Source organism: Athene cunicularia (assembly GCF_003259725.1).
Source record: "Athene cunicularia isolate RWA chromosome 3 unlocalized genomic scaffold, athCun1 chr3_part1, whole genome shotgun sequence".
NCBI lineage: Eukaryota > Metazoa > Chordata > Aves > Strigiformes > Strigidae > Athene > Athene cunicularia.
The window spans coordinates 2,918,361-2,935,320 of record NW_020799097.1 but is presented as its reverse complement, the minus strand read 5'-3'; the positions used below and the strand labels follow the sequence as shown (position 1 = coordinate 2,935,320).

The window sequence follows — 16,960 nt, the reverse complement described above, 5'->3', positions numbered from 1 at the left end:
ATTCCTGCTAGTAGCCTTGGTTAGAGTTTTAATAGCTTCTGGCATGCCACACAAAGATGTGGCTGGCATATTTTCAGTGTTTTTCAGTCATGAGTCTAAATTACCATCTTTCTACGTACAGCAACTACAACCTGGCCAGCCCTTAGTGTGAAACAGGGGAAGACTCAGACTCTGAATCTGTAGCATGGCATCTTAACCATTACTGTGACTCTAAACCAGCAGATTTTTGCTGTGTCTGGCCTTTCCTCTGAACATGTTTCAAGGAGTTAAACAATATTAAATGGCTTTTCCAGTTTAGAGCCAGTGCGTGGGAAGTAGGGGAAGATGCTGTATGGGGTAGGGCAGGTTGAAGGGGAAGCTTACTGTGACTTTGGATTAAGTCCCCTTGAGTTACTCCGTGTGCCTTTGCTAATATATTTTGGTACTCCTTTTCCCTTCTGGTGACTAGTCTCCACACAAATAAGTTCCCTCCCAAGCTCTGCTTCAAAGTCTCACCAAGACAAATTCCCTTTGCACTTCTGGAGATAGTTTATGCCTGGGACCCTTCCCAGTTGCACTGTATGGATGAGCTTGAGCCAGATCTGGCTCCTTCCATCCTATGTAGTCCTCCAGTACCATTCCAGCGGTCTTTAAATTCCCAAATGGTGCCCATCTCCCTTCAGAGGATGTGTAATAAGTACCCTCAGTTTCATGTTGGGAAAGCAGTGATGCCACAGAGCTGGCCTGTGTGGTGCTTAGCAGGGTGCTGGGTGGGCTTTGCACCTTGCAGAGGGGGACTCTGCTCCTGCAGTTACACTGTTAGTAATTTAAAGCGAGCTTGAGTACACGTACACAAAAAGTGTAACAAGAATTCCCAGAGTGGCATCCTATGGTGAACTCCTTCTGAACCAAAGCACAGGGATAAATCAAAGTTTGTGCTTTTTAACTACTACAGACACGCTGCACACATGGGCAAGACTATTACAGAAAAGAGAGTAACGTCTCTCTCCAGAGTTAAATCTGTCCTAGTGTCTCCAGGCATAACAGGATATACAAATGGTTCTATTTCGCTGCTTTGTTTTAATGTTGATTTGTTTGTAGTCTGCCCAAGATACTAATTGGTGTTTTACAAGTATAAAGACAAAGGTGTCTGCCCTGAAGAACTCACTAACGAAAAACACTACTGTAACAGTGTTAACGCACAGTCAAATTTTCTGCCTAATGAACCAATCGCTTTGATAAAATCTCTACCTCCTGGTGAAACCTCTGCTTTGATTTTCCCCTCGACTCCCATCTTCTTTTACACCTCACTTTGTATTCTTTTTCCCTCCGCTTTAAATTTTGTGGGCAGTTTGCGCTTTAATCAACATTTTACGGTGTAGCTCCTTGGAAGGAAGTGAATCACCTCTTTCATTAGGAACAAACAAAGTTGGTCTGATGTTGCAACTGGATGGATATTTAAGCTGAGAAATTGGAAGACCCTGGCCTGGCACAGGATTTTAAGAGGAATGGTGGTGCGACGTTAGCTTTTAATCCCTTCAACATACTGTGGTTGATAACAGGTTGTAACATGGATGTTAGTGCCTGCATTTGCAGTGCTCATATCCAGAATAATAATTGAACAATTCCTCCTCTTTAGTGATATGTTGGCTTCTTACCACCTATGACTTAGCATGGATTCTTTTTTTTTTTTTTCTTCAGGAGGTGTTGATTGCTGCAAAAATAGTAGTGTTAATGGTTGCCATCTGCACCTTACCCTCACCGCTTCCATTTGTATGTTATTGCTGCTTTTCCAGAGGTGATTTCCTCTGCAGCAGAGGTGGTGGAACAGACTCTGTGACTGCTGCTCATCTGCCTCAGCACAAAAATCAGCCAGTTACTCTAAATGGTCTTTACTGGGGGTTTATGCTGTCATTATTGTTTTCCTATTTCTGATTGAGCCTCACTTCCATCTTAAATCAACACTTATCTTTTAGCACGAATCATGTTCTCGTGAAGGAGACATGCCTGAGATTTAAAGGTAGTATGAATCTGCATTAATGGTAAGTGGTACTGGCATGCTTAACGTTACTGTTGGGGACTTTGGACTTCTTTAATCAGCATGACATGGATTTGGTTTTTAATCTGTATCTGCGGCATGCTGCTTTTAAACTTGTCCAACTATGAATGTGTACCGCATTTTAGACGTGAAGAGCTAGCAGTAGCAGGCTGGATGGACTGCTGAAATATGTCCTGACTTCCTAATTTTTATACTATTTAAGGTTAGGTTATCTTTCACCCAAGCGCATTACTTTGTATTTATCAACACTTAATTTCTTTTACTATCCTTTCAAGTACTTAAAGCCTGGTTTCCAGGTCAATTAAACATATGTGATTATTCCGTTTTTCTATTCTGACCTCTCTCACTGATTTCAACCACATTACATAGACAGACAGCAGCATTACAAATATTGTTCCTGCTCTTTGTGAGAATAACTGGTCTCATAAAAAGGAAAGAAAAAGTATTTTCCCAGCTGAGCCCAACTGTATTATTGGACATCAGAGAATCCACACAGGGGAAAGCCGTTATAAATGCTGTAACCACAGGAACAGTTTCTATCAGAGCTTGCACTTCATTAGATATGGGGTCATCCAACCACAAGATGCAAAGCCACAGGAAGCCAAGTTGCTTTACTTAGAATTACTACAACTATCCTTTTTAAAATGAAAAATGTAGCTCAGATCTTGGAGTAGCTGTGACCTTCTGCTGTGCTTGGAATGACTTCTTTAAAAACTCCGTGGCTCCGCCCCTCGGCTTTTCTTATGGCACGAAGTGTGGGGTAATGAAAGGAAGAAATAAAACTGAGCTGGCATTGCTGAGTCACTGCTGAGATTTGAGACTGGCTGCCTTGTTGGTGGAGCTCTGCTCAAGATGGGGGGGACCACCCAGCCTTTGCAGCTAGCAGAAGAGATTAGGACAGGGCTTAACTAATGAGAGTAGGGTAGTAGGAAGATTGACTGAAAGGAGGTAAAGCAAAAGTAGAAAGCAGCTTTTAAGGGTAGTTTGTTGAGTCTAATTGGGGATAAACAGAATCTTCTAAAGGTTCAGCACTCTAGATAAATGCTAGGCCACTCAGGTCTGGTGGGCAAGGGTCTTGGTTTTAGCGCTCAGGGTAAAGCAAGAATTTCTGTGCTATCTGGCATCTGCTTTCTCTCCGCTTCAGTACACTTAGGACGTCTACATGAACTACTCCAAGCCTTCCACTAAGGATGTGGGACCCCAAACACCACCGCTTGTCTCTCAGCAGAGCAGCTTCCCACGATGTGGCTGAGGAACTGGAGACAGCAGCTGTGCCTCACGCTTCGCCTTTGCTTACCTGTAGAGAGCGGAGTATTAGAAGCAAATGAGACACTGGGAACAAATTGGTCTTTCCTTTAATCTGACATTTCCTCCTCAGTCTTCGCTTCACTTTGCTGCTTATTCCTGGAGCAGTTTGCTGTTAAGCTGTGATAAGCATCCCATTCCTACTCCTTTTGCAAAGCTTCTGTGCCAGGAGACGTTCCGGCTTGGAACACACACGCTGCCTGCGGGATTGCCTACCTGGCAATTATTTGTATTGTTTTGTACCCACTCATAGCTTTAACCTGCAAGTCCCTTGAGGCACGGGTTATATGTTTTGTGTGGTTCACTCGGCAACCATAGAGCACTTCACTCCCCTTAGGGCATTGCATAAAGTGTTAATAATAAAATCCTAGGAAATGTATTTGGAATTACAGGCAAGGGGATTTTCTCATTGTCGTTTTTTACGTTACCGCTAAATCTTTATGCAGTACCATAAAGCTAATACTTAGCATAATGAAAGACATGTGTGTCTTTAAAACTCACCCAGGTCAAAATTATAGAAGCAACCATCACTCAAAAAAAAAAAAAAAAAAAAAAAAAAAAAAAAGTTAAATTGGAAGGGAAGCAGCAAAGAAGGGTGTGAAATGAAGGCTGTGCTTTGCAAGGTGCAGAAGTCAAAGGGAGGCAAGAAAAGCAGAGCAGAAACACAAAGGTCAGCCATGGAAAGCAAGCCAAAGGAAATGAAGTCTGAGGTGGGATTTGAAGGTGGAAAGTGAGGCTCTTTACTCCCAGGGAACGAAAGTAATGTAAACCCAAGAGCAGTCTGGACGGGTATGGATGTGAAACACAAATAAATGAAATGTTTTCACCTTTAGGGCTTGGGAGATGAGAGCTGGGTTGCTTATGAGCAGAAAAGCTGAGATAAGACCCTGACTGTGAGGGTACAAACTGTTTCAATGTCATATGCCTAGCTGTTGGTTTTGAAGCCCAAGAATTCTGGTCTTCACTTGGCTAGTTAAGATTTTCTTTGGCATTGAAGCAGGGCTTGGTAATGTAGGTAGTGTACATGCTAACCTAAGATATTCTCTCCTCAGATGGCTTGCTCTGAGTTCTGCCAAAGATTGCAGATTTCACAAACTGACCATGAAAAGCCATCATCGTTGTTACAGGTCACAGTGTACGTGCTCTGTCTTGCTCAGGCTACAAGGCTGCATAGGTCATGCTGGCACTTGTAGCCTTCAGGGATCACCTATAAAGTAGTGCCAACTCCTTGCTGACAAGTTTTCCACCTGCCTTGTGGCTGAGGTAGTCCGGTCGCTGTCATGTTTTCAGTAGGGACCACCTTAATTTGGTGTTTCGAGACAAGATCACCTAGTGCTGGATGTAAAATCAGCATTTCAGAGTATGGTCACTGTCGCTAACGTCCTTAAGGATGAGGAGTGTGGAGATGTAATCACATTCTTTCTCCCTTTTCTTTCCTGCACGTTTTTCATCCTCTGTACATCCCAAGTGCCATCTTTCTTCATCCCAATAACCACTGAAACTGATCCTTTCTCCTTTTCTTCCCTTCTTTCATCCTTCTTTATGCTTCCTTAGCTCCCCGTGAAGTGGGAAGTCTGCTTCTGGCTTTTTAGAAACCTTTGTCTAGTTGCTTTGGCACCTGAACAGCCTGGCTTATTTTTCAGTATCAGGGGGATGGAGTCAGCACTGAAGATCCCTTCACTCTCTACACTTTCTAACAGGTGGGCAAGAGGCTGAAATACCTGTCCTACAGTAGGGAGCCTTAGGAACAGGAAATATTTTGTTTTCTCCTGAAATAAGACAAGCTTTTAGGCTTTCCCTGTTAGGACAGCAGCAATTGCTGCCATTCCTTACTAGCTGTTGTGGAGCTTGGGGATGAGTACCCAAGAACAGAGGTTCTGTCCTTGCCACCTCAAGCAGTTTTTTCCATACTAAATGATGTCACTTACAAAGTTTGTGTTGCATCTTGCTCAGGGTTACAGTCATCCTGTCTTTCCTTCCTTTGATACTCTTGTTGCCAAAGTTAATTTAGAACCAAATTATAAGCCTTTCACCTTGAATTCTGAAATTTATTAACTGCAGGGTTCTGTGTAAATACTTACTGCTGCTAACGTTAATGAATGTGGAAAACTAGCGAAGCCTGTAAAGCCAGATACAGTCAGAACATCTTATGTCTTCTTTAAAGCACAGTGTTCACCTTTGCTTTTATGCTTCTTGGAGTATAATATGTGCCTCCAGGAACTTGGAAGCTAACGCTGCAATAGAGTACAGAACAATACAAGTCTCTGCAGAAATGTTGCTCTGATAACTTTGCTTTTTTGGCCTACATTTCTCGGTGGTTATTATTTGTTAATTATGTTATATAGTGTTCACATGTGGGCTAATTGCTTCCCCAGAGAGCTTACAATAAAATGATGGACAGAACAAGGGCAGGATGTTACACATATCAGATAGTAAAAGGGTAAGGTAGGACACAGGCAATATGGTTAGTTAAACAGGTCTGTGTTTGAAAACGGAGTAGTGTTATGAAGCGTAGTGTAGAAGAGTTGGTTTGTGGGGGGAGATGATGAGTGCTAATTTGAATTAATCTGAGGAGTTGACTTGTCAGGATAGTTGTGCAAGGAAGCACCAAAACTGAAGGCAGCAATGGAAAAAAAAAAAAAAAACAAAACAGCATCGATTTATGAAAGGAGGCTGCAAGGAGATTGTACCTGACTTGGTTATAGTTGCAGGGCTGCACTGTGTGAATTCTTGAGAACAAGAATAAGATCTGTATGAACTGTAGGTAGACTGCATGAGTGATATTCCTGGAAAAATAAAACCCTTTCCTCAGAGAAACTCTTTTCTTCAGACCTCTATAGATGGGAGAGAAGAAAAAAAAATGGGCATACACATCCGTACAGTTGTAGTTCAGATTTGAGTTCTCATTCTTGCTGTTTGTCTTGGGTTTGTGCATCTGTCTTTCAGTCTGCAGGCTTTCAGGCAGGAGGGCTCTGCTGGTATTTATGGTCTAGGCTGCTCTAAATTGTCGTGTTCTGATTCATTTTCCTGTGCTGAGAATACTACTTCACACCTGCTTAGAGAAGAGGAACCAAGTCATGATGAAGGCACACTTAACAAATAAGTGACTAAAAAGTGACACAAGATATTTCTCAGCAGCTCCTCGGCCGCTGCTTGTGCTGAAAAACAGGAAATGTCTGTACCCTTGCGCCAAGGTCTGACTGGATTTTGATACGTGGGTCAGCTCTCGAGCATATTGCTCTCTCAGAGCGAAGAAGCGGAAGAGTTTCAAGTGTGTATTTTCCTTTTGAGAAGCATTTTCTAAGGGGAATGGGAAAGGGGGGAAGGTTTGGCTGGTTAAATGATCTGCTTCAAATGCTCCTAGAAGCACTTCATTTATACACAGATACGCTTTTCTACATTTACTGTTAGAAAAGAGTGAGGTTTTTATATAGGTGGGTGGTGTTTTCAGATTTCAAAGTACATGTAGTTTCCTCTACCAGAAGCCAAGCTGTAATGCTGACTGCCCTTGCTCTCAGAATTGCTACCAGAACTCCTTTTCTCTCTGTGTGCTTGCATTGATTTTTATTGCATCCTTTCTCTCAGTGTTTTATCTTGGCGTCTTAAATCTTCAGAGCCCTTAATTAATACATTTGCTTGGATTCAGAGTTGGCTGGCCAAGCCCACTTGTTACTTCTCATGTCCATTCAGTTTCTTCTGTGTCTGTGGGGTATAGGAAGAAATCCTGAACTCAGGAATCAAGAAGGGTTTGGTCCTCTGAATGATGATTAGAAAGGATTAACAGCAGCTGCCTGTTCCTCACACATTACAAAGGGATAATGAAAAGTGCCCAGGGAATGACGTGACAGTAGTAAACTACTGTGTGAAGAAGACTTGGATTGTTTCTGAGTGTGCCTTGCAGTTACTACTTACTACATGGACTGGAATGACACTACTGGGATGACTGTCCTGGACATTTCAAGGCATTGACATTTAGAGGATGGGTACAGGACAAAAAGACCAGTCTGCACTGGTTTGATTATAGCCCTGCCCGCTCTTTTAAAATATTATATTTGAGAGTCTCTTGATGATTTGATTATAGACAGTATATTGCAGAACAGACAAAAATTGTGATGTGTCAGTTCTCTGTTAAGTGTCGTGCCCATGGAGGGCTGTCAGGTGAGTGGAGCAGTGGGGTTATTTCAGTACTTGCCTAGTGCCTTGCACATCTGTGATACCTCTTTGAAGGATCTCAGAGCACTTTGCAAACACTTAACGAATCTCTTAGCTCCGCTGCAAGTTTCATATAGTTGATAAGGCATGTTTTGTGCTTTGATAACCTGTGCCAGAGCTGGAGGGAATAATTTTTTTCTCCAGGGTTTCCCACCAGCTGGGAAGAGAACTTGGGAAACGTGACCTTCCCAGTCCTGTGCTCGCTTTGCCGGACCATACTTCCTCTGTTATTCAAGGTGAGAACAGAACGGTTAGAATTGATTTAGGTGGTTCTGGGAAGATGAAGTCACTATGTTTGGATCTCTGTATCGTGCCAATAGAGAGATCCTAGGGGAAATCTCTTCCTTTAGTTTTGTTTGTATTCAGTCTAATGCACAGATGTAATTTGCAAGGAAATGCAAAGGAAAAGAGGTTTTGCTGGCCTCAGCAGTGTAGCTGGAGTGAAATGAGATGTCGCAGGGATATCTAAGTGTCTCTCTTTCAAGATATGAAAAGGATTTTTCTTCTCTGCGGTGTGCTGGTTTTTTAACTCTTTCCTTTAGGTGCCTTCAGTCTTCAGCACTTGCGTGTTATCTCACCCCTTAACCTTTCACAGGCTGCCTTCTGCTCATGGACTTTACTCACTGCCTTTCTTTGCTACAACTTAAATGAATGGGTTTTTTTCTTCCTGAAAAGTGTAAGAACAGCAGGAAGAAGTTTGTGTGCTCTGTGCAACACGGTATCAGGGTTCCCCATTAGAAATACAGGTGTTGTTATGTGCTGGTATTGTAACTGTTAGTACTGTAGGACTGACCAGGATCTGATGATGACAGATGGAATGAATCCCCATGACTATCCTTGTAATCAAGTCTCTGGCCAAAATTTAATCCATTGCACTTTTGCAACCCTGTTGCTTCCTGTTACACTGTTGTTTTCAGGCTGAAGGCAAAACCCGGCTGAGAATTACAGGTTATTGTATGGCTCCTGTTTCACTGATGGAAACAGGCTGGGATCCAGTACGTCATACAACAGTAAAAGTGTATTGTTTATATGACAAGCAAATGGCATTTTGGTTACCTAGAGATTACATTCAGCAAGAGAGATGGTGGCTTTCTATTTTAGCAGTAGTAATGTGTGAATTATAAGAATAAATGAAAATGCTAACGTTGGCCACTCGCTGAGGGATGAGATCTTGGCAAAAATATAAAATAGAATTACAAGACAGCCTGGGAGAATTTGAATGCAGTTTTAATAGAAACACATCACCACAAAATTTAAAACGAAAATAAAAAATTGAGTCAGCAGATACAATATAAATGTACTTGAAAACCAAGCACCTCTAGATTTATACAGTAGAATGAAACAGGTACTGTTAGGTGGTAATAAAACCTCCTCACTAGGATACGGTGCCGCATCAGAACAGGTAGCCAGAAAAATTGTGGAACCTCTGTCCTTGAAGGTTTCCATGACTCCACTACAAAAAGCTGACCTGGTCTAACATCGGTGGTAGTCCTGCTCAAGGCTGGAGGCTGGACTAAAGACCTCCAGAGATGACTTCCAAACAATGATTCTGTGAATAACCCCAAAATTATTCTAAGCAGAGATTTACTACAATAAAAATCCTTGGCATTTTTAATTGCAAGAGGAGCAGTCTGATTGCTCCTTCATTGTAGCTGCAGATGAAGCAGATGTGGCAAAAAATGGATCTTTATAATTCCATGCAGAAAACGTTTGGAATTTTTTTTTAAAAAGTTTTTTTCTTGTCCCCTTTCCATTAGTTACTTCCTAATCTTTCTCCTTGTCTTTGCTGGGTGAAAGACAGAGCTGATAGTTGTGGAGCATAGTAGTTAATATCCAACTGCAAGTCAGCAGCTGATTTTTCAGTGTATTCTAGCACAGAATTTATTTTTATGGAGTCAGACGGGAAAGTGCTTCTCTATAGTAATTGGAACTTGTCCTTTTAAAAGGGGCTATCATGTCATACAGCACGGCCAGGTATTAGACATTCAGGATTTTCATTCCATTTCCCATAAGTGGATTCCTTGCTATATTGGCACTCAGTATAAATAGCAGTAAAATTAAACCTTGCTATGGTTATGTGAGGTATCCTGGTGATTAGAATACCAGGGTCAACAAAGGAAGGAAATTGCAGGTGACCTGAATTTCTACCATTTCTTTCCAGGTTTAGTGTTCCTGCTTTTCATCTCTTTTCATTAAACCCTCTTTTATTACCAGGAGGTCAAATTGTATCCCTGTTTAATTTTTAAAGCATTACAGGGCTGGAAGATGCTTCCAGAGTCCAGATCTTCATTTTTCCATTCCAAGGAAGGATTAAGTCTACCTACCGCTTTCCTGGTAGTTGTCTGAGTTGCTTTCAATGTTTGAGACTCCCAGTGGTTGTTGAGGCTTCACATACGTACTGATAGATTTCTCCTACTAGCAGAGTTTCATATTGGTAGTTTGTATCTGCTGCTGCTCTTCCTCATAAACACAGCAAAGATTGTCCCCTTTTCTCTCTGCATCATCCCTTTATGTCGTGGAAGTCTGTTATCATCAGTTCTTCTTAAGATGCTGTCTGCAGTGCACCAATCTTAATCAGGTAAATTGAAAACATTAGAGCCTCCTGGGTACCTGTTCTTATGCCAGAATTGACTTCAGAACTGATGGTACGTGGCCTTATTTATGCATGTATTTATTTTAATCCTGCTTAAACTCATCACGCTACAAGTCTTTGTTCACTCTCTTGCCTGTTTGATCCCACTCCAAATGTTTATGCTCATACTTAACTGTAAGTTGTCAACTCCTTAAAGCAAGACTCTGTCATCCTTAATGTCTGCAAAGCTCCTGAGTGACTCTTCATAAATAATCTGCTGTGCTTCTCTCCATTGCAGCTAGACCTGGGTTAGAAAGATACAGAGATGCTCTCAGTTCCTGCCTGTCAAGTTTTTATGCGCTGCACGGGGGTCATACCAAAGCACCTCTGCAGCAAGGATCTGAAGCAGCAGAAACAGAGCTGGATTATGTTAATCTTATTGTTACGGTTTCTCAACAAGAAGGTAGCTAATCACTGTGGTTCAGCCAGGCTGCAGAAAGGGGTTGTTGCATTTTAAAGCTATGAATGACCGTGTGATTGCCTTGTAACTCAGGCTAGAAGTTTAGCCTCTGCTTACTTCATCTAGTGCATTTTCTGTAATTTAAGTGAGAAGCTACTGAAATTAGAGTTTAGCTTTATTCTGCCTTTATGCTCACCCCTTCTATACTTTTGTGTTATTTTTGTGAATCTGACCTCACAAAATTGCTCGTGAAATAGTACCCCCTCATTTGCAAATGACGAAGCAAAGGCATGTGAAATTACTTAAGCAATTGTAGTTCATATGTGGCAGATCTGAGGCAGTACAGTAGATTTTTTGATTCCCCTATTCTAAGCTCCAGGTGTTAAGAAAGAAAGACTTGGAGTCTGAAGAGGAGGGAAACTTCACTGAATTAATCCAAGCTGCTTCTCTTGCTTATGTACTGGCACCCTTTGTCTTTGCTGATTGGTTATATCTCTCTTTTCCTCACAGAGTAACATGTGGATGCAGGGTTTTTTTTTCTTTTTGGATTTAAATCTCCAGAGATATTTGGGGTTCAGACTCATTTGATTTCATGAAGTGTCTAAATACTTTCCACTTTGGGCTTCTACTGTTGCCAGTTTTCACAATGTGATGCGAATTGTTTATATAATGGACCATAATCCCCTATTTTTTTTCTTCACTAAATAAGTGTGGCTGAAAGGTGCTCTGGGAGTATTATGCCTTAGAGATGCATTCCAGATCCTGCAGGAATTGAGGGAACCAGGATTTCACTCCGTATGTTTAGTGTACTAACTTAAAGATTAAATCAGCATTGTGTGTCTTAAGTGAAGAAAGCAGGCAGAAAAAAAAAACAAAAAAACCAACACACACACAAAAAAAAACACCAACAAAAAAAAACAACCCACCAAAACAGTTGTACTTAGAGTGCTCTATGTGTTACAAATGATTTTCCATACATTTAACTAATTGCATAAACAGATGATATTTACAGGGGACTGCTGGCTATAATTGACCTTCATCTTTTCCTGTGCACTTCCCAGTCTCTCCTTGAATTTTCCTGTTTCCTCTTAATCATTCTCCACTTAACACCGTGTTTCACCATGTTTCAAACAGTCCTTTTCTCCTGCTAGGGACCATCCTACCAATGCCCTAGAGGCCAGTATTCCCAACTCTTATTAACTTCATTTTCTCAGCCTGATTTTGTGCACAGTTTCGGAGCTCATGGCGTGGACAGACATACTTCCTCCAAAGCCCAATCTTCAGGCTTCCCACCGGTTATAGCACGATTGCTCTTTTCCTTTTACGTGATCATCAGTTCTTTGGAGCAGGAGTGTTTGTTTCTGTCTTTTACCTTGCGTAAGGAATTGCTTTTCAGAAGCTGCAGCCACACAGTACACGTTTACATATGTGTATCTTATTTTTCTTTGAAACTTTTATACGTGTGTGTTAAGGCAAGCAGGGGCGGGGGGGGGAAATTGCATAAACTGTGAGTCTCCTGGCGAGAGGTTAGAGCAAACCCATGTTTAGAGTTCAACAGTGTTCCCATGGCTACTAGGACAGGTACATCACGGGAGGGGGAACATTTCTGGCATTTAACAGCCTTTCCAGGTGATTTATGGTTTCACATAAGCTTTTCCTAAACTGAGAGGTTTTCTAGGGTTGGCACCTCTTTGCTTGTCTCCATGCCCTGTTAGTTCTGTGTTCAGTGGCCCATGGTTATTAAAATTCTTATCAATAAAGGAGTTTCTGAGCAAGGTTCTTATTTTCTGGGATCACGCATACCTTCTGAACTCAGCTTAACCAAAAGAACATTTATTTTTTTTTTATGCCTAATGTATTTTATAAAAGAAATGTGTGGAGTTCACGTAATATTTGCCTTCAATTACAGTAATTAAGTTGTCAGGACTTGAAGTCACCAAGGGAATGAGAAAATCCTCTCCTGGTTGGCCAGGGTCTGGTCACAAGTGCGTTTTACATATGGGGGTGGGGAGGGAAACTGTTCTGCCTGGCATCTGCACCAGAAAACCTGGGAGGCTGTTTGTCACTTTGCAATACAAGGTGTCAAAATCCTGCTGTGGGTAGAAGGAAAAGGAAAAAAGAAAGTGACCTGGTTAACTCTGCTTTAGCAGGGCATCTATTTTTGCTCCACACTAACGCTGCTTGCTTAGGTTGGGAGGTGTATCATTAAAAAGAGAACGACTACAAGCGTAGCTCAATCCATTTAATCTGTGGATTCTGCCTTGTCAAACTTCTGCTGTGGCTCCTCTCTCAAATGTAACCTCTGTGTATAGAAGTGTGTAGACACATGGTTTTTTTTTTCCCACCCCCCCCCTCCATGTTCAACATCTCTTTGCAAACATCTTTGCCAGAAGTCGAATAGTTTTAAGTTACTTCATAAACTTCACCTGAAGACACACTGTGAGGTATTCCTGCAAGAAAAGTACCTAATTTTTATAAGTGCCCACACAAACATTACTGGAATCTCAAGTGTAGCGTTACTTTGGTTCCACTGGAATAGCTCTCTTGAAAGCAGATGGATGAGGAAATCGCTACTCGTAATGCATCACTAATGACACAAATTTTTGCATTCCTGCTCGTGTGAGTAAAGGTTGTGGACGCATAAGGAGTCAGACCTGCAAAACCTTACTCGCAAACCCTAATAAACCCCACTTCAGCTAGCAAGTTTAATGATGCCCTGAAGAGAGCCAGATCATTTCTCTCCACCATCGTGCAATAAGTATGAAGGGTTGAGATAAGTGGGTTTATATCTCCCAGTTTGCTACTGGCCTTCACCCTGTGTGTTGTTTTATGCCACTGAAAATGCGTGTGAAATGTTACTGCTCTGATTTGGTTGCGTTTTATAGTCATTCAGTTAACATATAAGATACATGGGTAGAGTGGATGCTCTGATCTAGCTGTGTATTTATGACTGGAATAACAGTGAAGTGTCTCTTGTCATACTTGCCACACTTGACCATACTAGCTGTGGATTACCTCCTGTTCCAGAAGCGTACTGTAGGCCAGATGTTGGTAAGGATTCCACACAGTCCTTACCTGCTCAGCTTTTCCCATTCAGAGGGGTGTGCTTGGTTATCTGCAGTTTGTGTGAGGCTTAAAACAAACAAACAAAACCAAACCAAACAACAAAAAAACACACAAAAACCCCAACAACAACAACAACAAAAAACCACCAAGAAACAAACAAGGGAAAAGTTGGGACATTTCCAAAAATCATTTGTGACTTTTGCCGAGCAGAAGGATATGGCACGAAGTATCCATTGTAAAGGAGTTTGAATTTCACCTGCCTTTTGGGGTTGTTTTTTTTTTTAAGTCACAGATCGCTTAACAAGTTATGTATTTTCATCTTGTTGCATTTTTTTGCTTTTCCAGAGTCAGTTCTCTTCATGCCATACATAACATCCAGCTCCAGACCTATACCTTGCTTTTTTTGTTTTATATTTACATTCTAGATACTACACTCTTTTTTTATAGATACTCACCTGCAGCTAGAGTTCAGCACCTATTTATTTTGTGTATGCAGAAGCCTTGTAAGATCTAACCTGTGATGTTGTTTTTGCCATCTGATAACATATGATCAAATGGAGCATGTTTAAATAACAACATCTAGGACACAATGACAGTAAACCAGCTACGAAACAAACATTTCTAAAGATCAGATAAGATGGGAGAGATGCATCTATGCTGGATTGCTCTGTATATCATAAGTTCTTGCACTTTGCTGTAGAGGTATTCCAGGCATGGGATTTCCTTTATGCCACAGGCTAATAGGTTGTGCTGTATTATTTTTCATGTTGCTTTATATCTTGTAGAGACATGTGCCTTTGCCAAGTGAGTGTAATATACTGAGTGTGATAGTATTATACATAACCTGCATGAGTTGCACCGGAGTAGGTAAACAGTAAGAAATTCAAAACAACAGGGAATTGTCTTGTTCTATATTCTCTTGCTGCCTTCTGTACTGCCACCTCCCTAAACCTGCTCTGATTTTTGGCATTAAGGGCTGCTTGTCACTTCTTTCCAAGTCCGTACTTTAGCAATTCATTTTCAAAGCACCATCTTGATTTTTAATATTTTTTTTATCGGTCTGAAAAAAAACAAAAAAAAACAAACAAAAAACTCAGTGTTACGTTTGAACCCATTATTTCTGACTCTTACCCCTGCTCCTCTTTGTTCACCTGCAGGAGGATATTACCGATCCTGAGTCTCGGGAAGAGCAGAAGAAAAATCACTGGCTATCTGAGCCTGCAGATGGTTACAATACAGTAAAGAGCGTTCTCACTGTACAGGAATATTTTGCCAAGCGCATGGCAAAACTAAAGGGAGCCCAGAATGAAGCAGAAACCAAGGTAGGCAATTCCTGCCCAACAGCTGACAAAACTTTAGAGCCTTCAGAAGAACTGAAAACCAAAGTTAAAAAGGAAAAGAAGAAGAAGAAGAAGAGAGATGAGGCGGAGAGTACAGAGCACTGTGAGAAACCAAAAGTGAAACAAGCTAAGGTAGGTAGCTTTAATGGAAAGGAACTGGATGTTCCGTTAAATGAATGTCACTCAGGGAAGAAGAAAAGGAAACATAAAGAGCAGCGTGAAGAGGAAAGCATTAGCTGTGATGAAAACATGGGCAATGGAGAAATCCATACGGGAGTATCTGATGGAGAAGATGTCAGTGTGAAGGACTCTGAGGCAAAGCAAAAGAAACGCCACAAGAAAAAACACAAAAAGCAAAAAGAGGAGACAGATGAGTGTATGGAAGGAGTGCAGAGAAAGAAAAAGAAGCACCGAAACCACATTTAACCATTTAAGAGTCGAGCTGGGACTCTGAGGTGGTTTAAAGTTCAGCATGTTAAAGAAGGCTGTGCAAACCCACCAGCCAGACATCACATTGTAATCCAGCCCTGAGCACGCTGCTCTACCTCCATCTGAAACCACAGACTGTGTTTAAATACAACTCTTTCAAGGGAGAACATGGTGACAGGCCAGCGGGAGCATCAGTGCCGCGTTAAAAAAGGCATCCACGTGTAGGGCGAAGGCTTGCCCATCTGCAAAGCAAGGCTTGGTAAAAACCGGTTGGGATTTGCCTCTTGCAGTGTGGCAGATGGTTCACCTTAGTAGCTTTGCAAGAGCTCTTTGAACCCAGCAGACCCTTTGCTGCCTTCAGCCCAGACCCACTCTGGTGCAGCTCCATTCAGGTTGGATAATAGCACGCGAAATCAGGCCTGGTTTGAACCGCTGTGGTTAAGACTGTGAGAGGTAGTTACTGCTGCTTCACACCGACTGTGTTTTTTCTCAATCCAGGGGGGAAAATAAAAAAAGTCACCCTACTACTGCCTTTATTATTAAATAATAATTTTCACTTGTGATAGCCCAGCTCTCCTTCTCAAAACAGGAAGAGTTTTGCAAAACTGTGCGTATTATTTTTCACCGATTTTTGCGAAGTTGTGTCTCATTTTTTCACTGATCTCCTTTTAGATATAAAACAAATGTTATTTCTTCCCAAAGTACTTTTTCTAAAGGTTTACACCTGAGTGTCAGTACTAAAGAATGAAATAAAAATACCTCTGTTTCCTAGCCAGTTGTTAACTCTTGTCAAACCTTTGTAACTCCGCAGCAAAGCTGAAGGAGCTGTGCCTTTATTAACCGTATCTAAATCTTTGGTTCCCAGCAACATTCAGGGTACTGTCAGTGATGCATCTGGCATTCAGGAAGTCGTCTTGAATAAAGCAAGGGTTTTTCTCTGAAATTAGGAAGCCACATGGATTTTAAAAGCATAGCTGGTCAGGTGCATGAGTACTGCCACTTAGACGCTAAAAACTTGCAATTTAGATTTATAACCAAATTAGAGCTTGTTTCTAGTTGTAAACGTGGAAGTAAGTAATGCTGGAACTCAGCACTACCATAAGCAGTTCTGTATGAGATCTTAAAGAGTCAGCATGAATTTTGACATGTTAATCTCACTCAGCTAAGAGCTGTCAGAAGAGATGGGTGAGCTTGGAAGTAAAGTGGTGGAATGGGAAGAAGCATTCGCCACCCTGGAGTCCGGTTCTGATATCGCTTTGGCCGCAGCAAACTGAGAGCACAGGGCTGAGAGCAGCCAGCTGTCGTGGCATAACCCAGAGCAGCTGACCAGAATTCAAATCCGTGAGCTGTTCCTTTGACTTTGGGCCTGGCTGTGTTTCATCGGTGTAAATCGAAAACATCCCATTGGCCTGCTCTGCTGAATGAAATGGGTACATATTTTTATTGTCTTAGCTCACTTGAGTTTGCCTAACGTGGTTTTGAAAACATTGTCAAGATGCAGATGTTAATATGAAAAAATCTCCTTAAGCTGCCTTTAT

General features: G+C 41.5%; 1 protein-coding gene across 1 annotated transcript in view; it reads left to right on the top strand.

The window, feature by feature from the left end:
• Positions 1 to 15,921, top strand: part of PINX1 (PIN2 (TERF1) interacting telomerase inhibitor 1) — a 60,314-nt gene extending 44,393 nt beyond the window's left edge. The window contains exon 7 of the mRNA XM_026845879.1: positions 14,811 to 15,921. Coding sequence (XP_026701680.1) covers positions 14,811 to 15,419 — 609 coding nt within the window. The 3' untranslated portion in view covers positions 15,420 to 15,921. The remainder of the gene's footprint in view (positions 1 to 14,810) is intronic.
• The last annotated feature ends 1,039 nt before the right edge of the window (positions 15,922 to 16,960 follow it).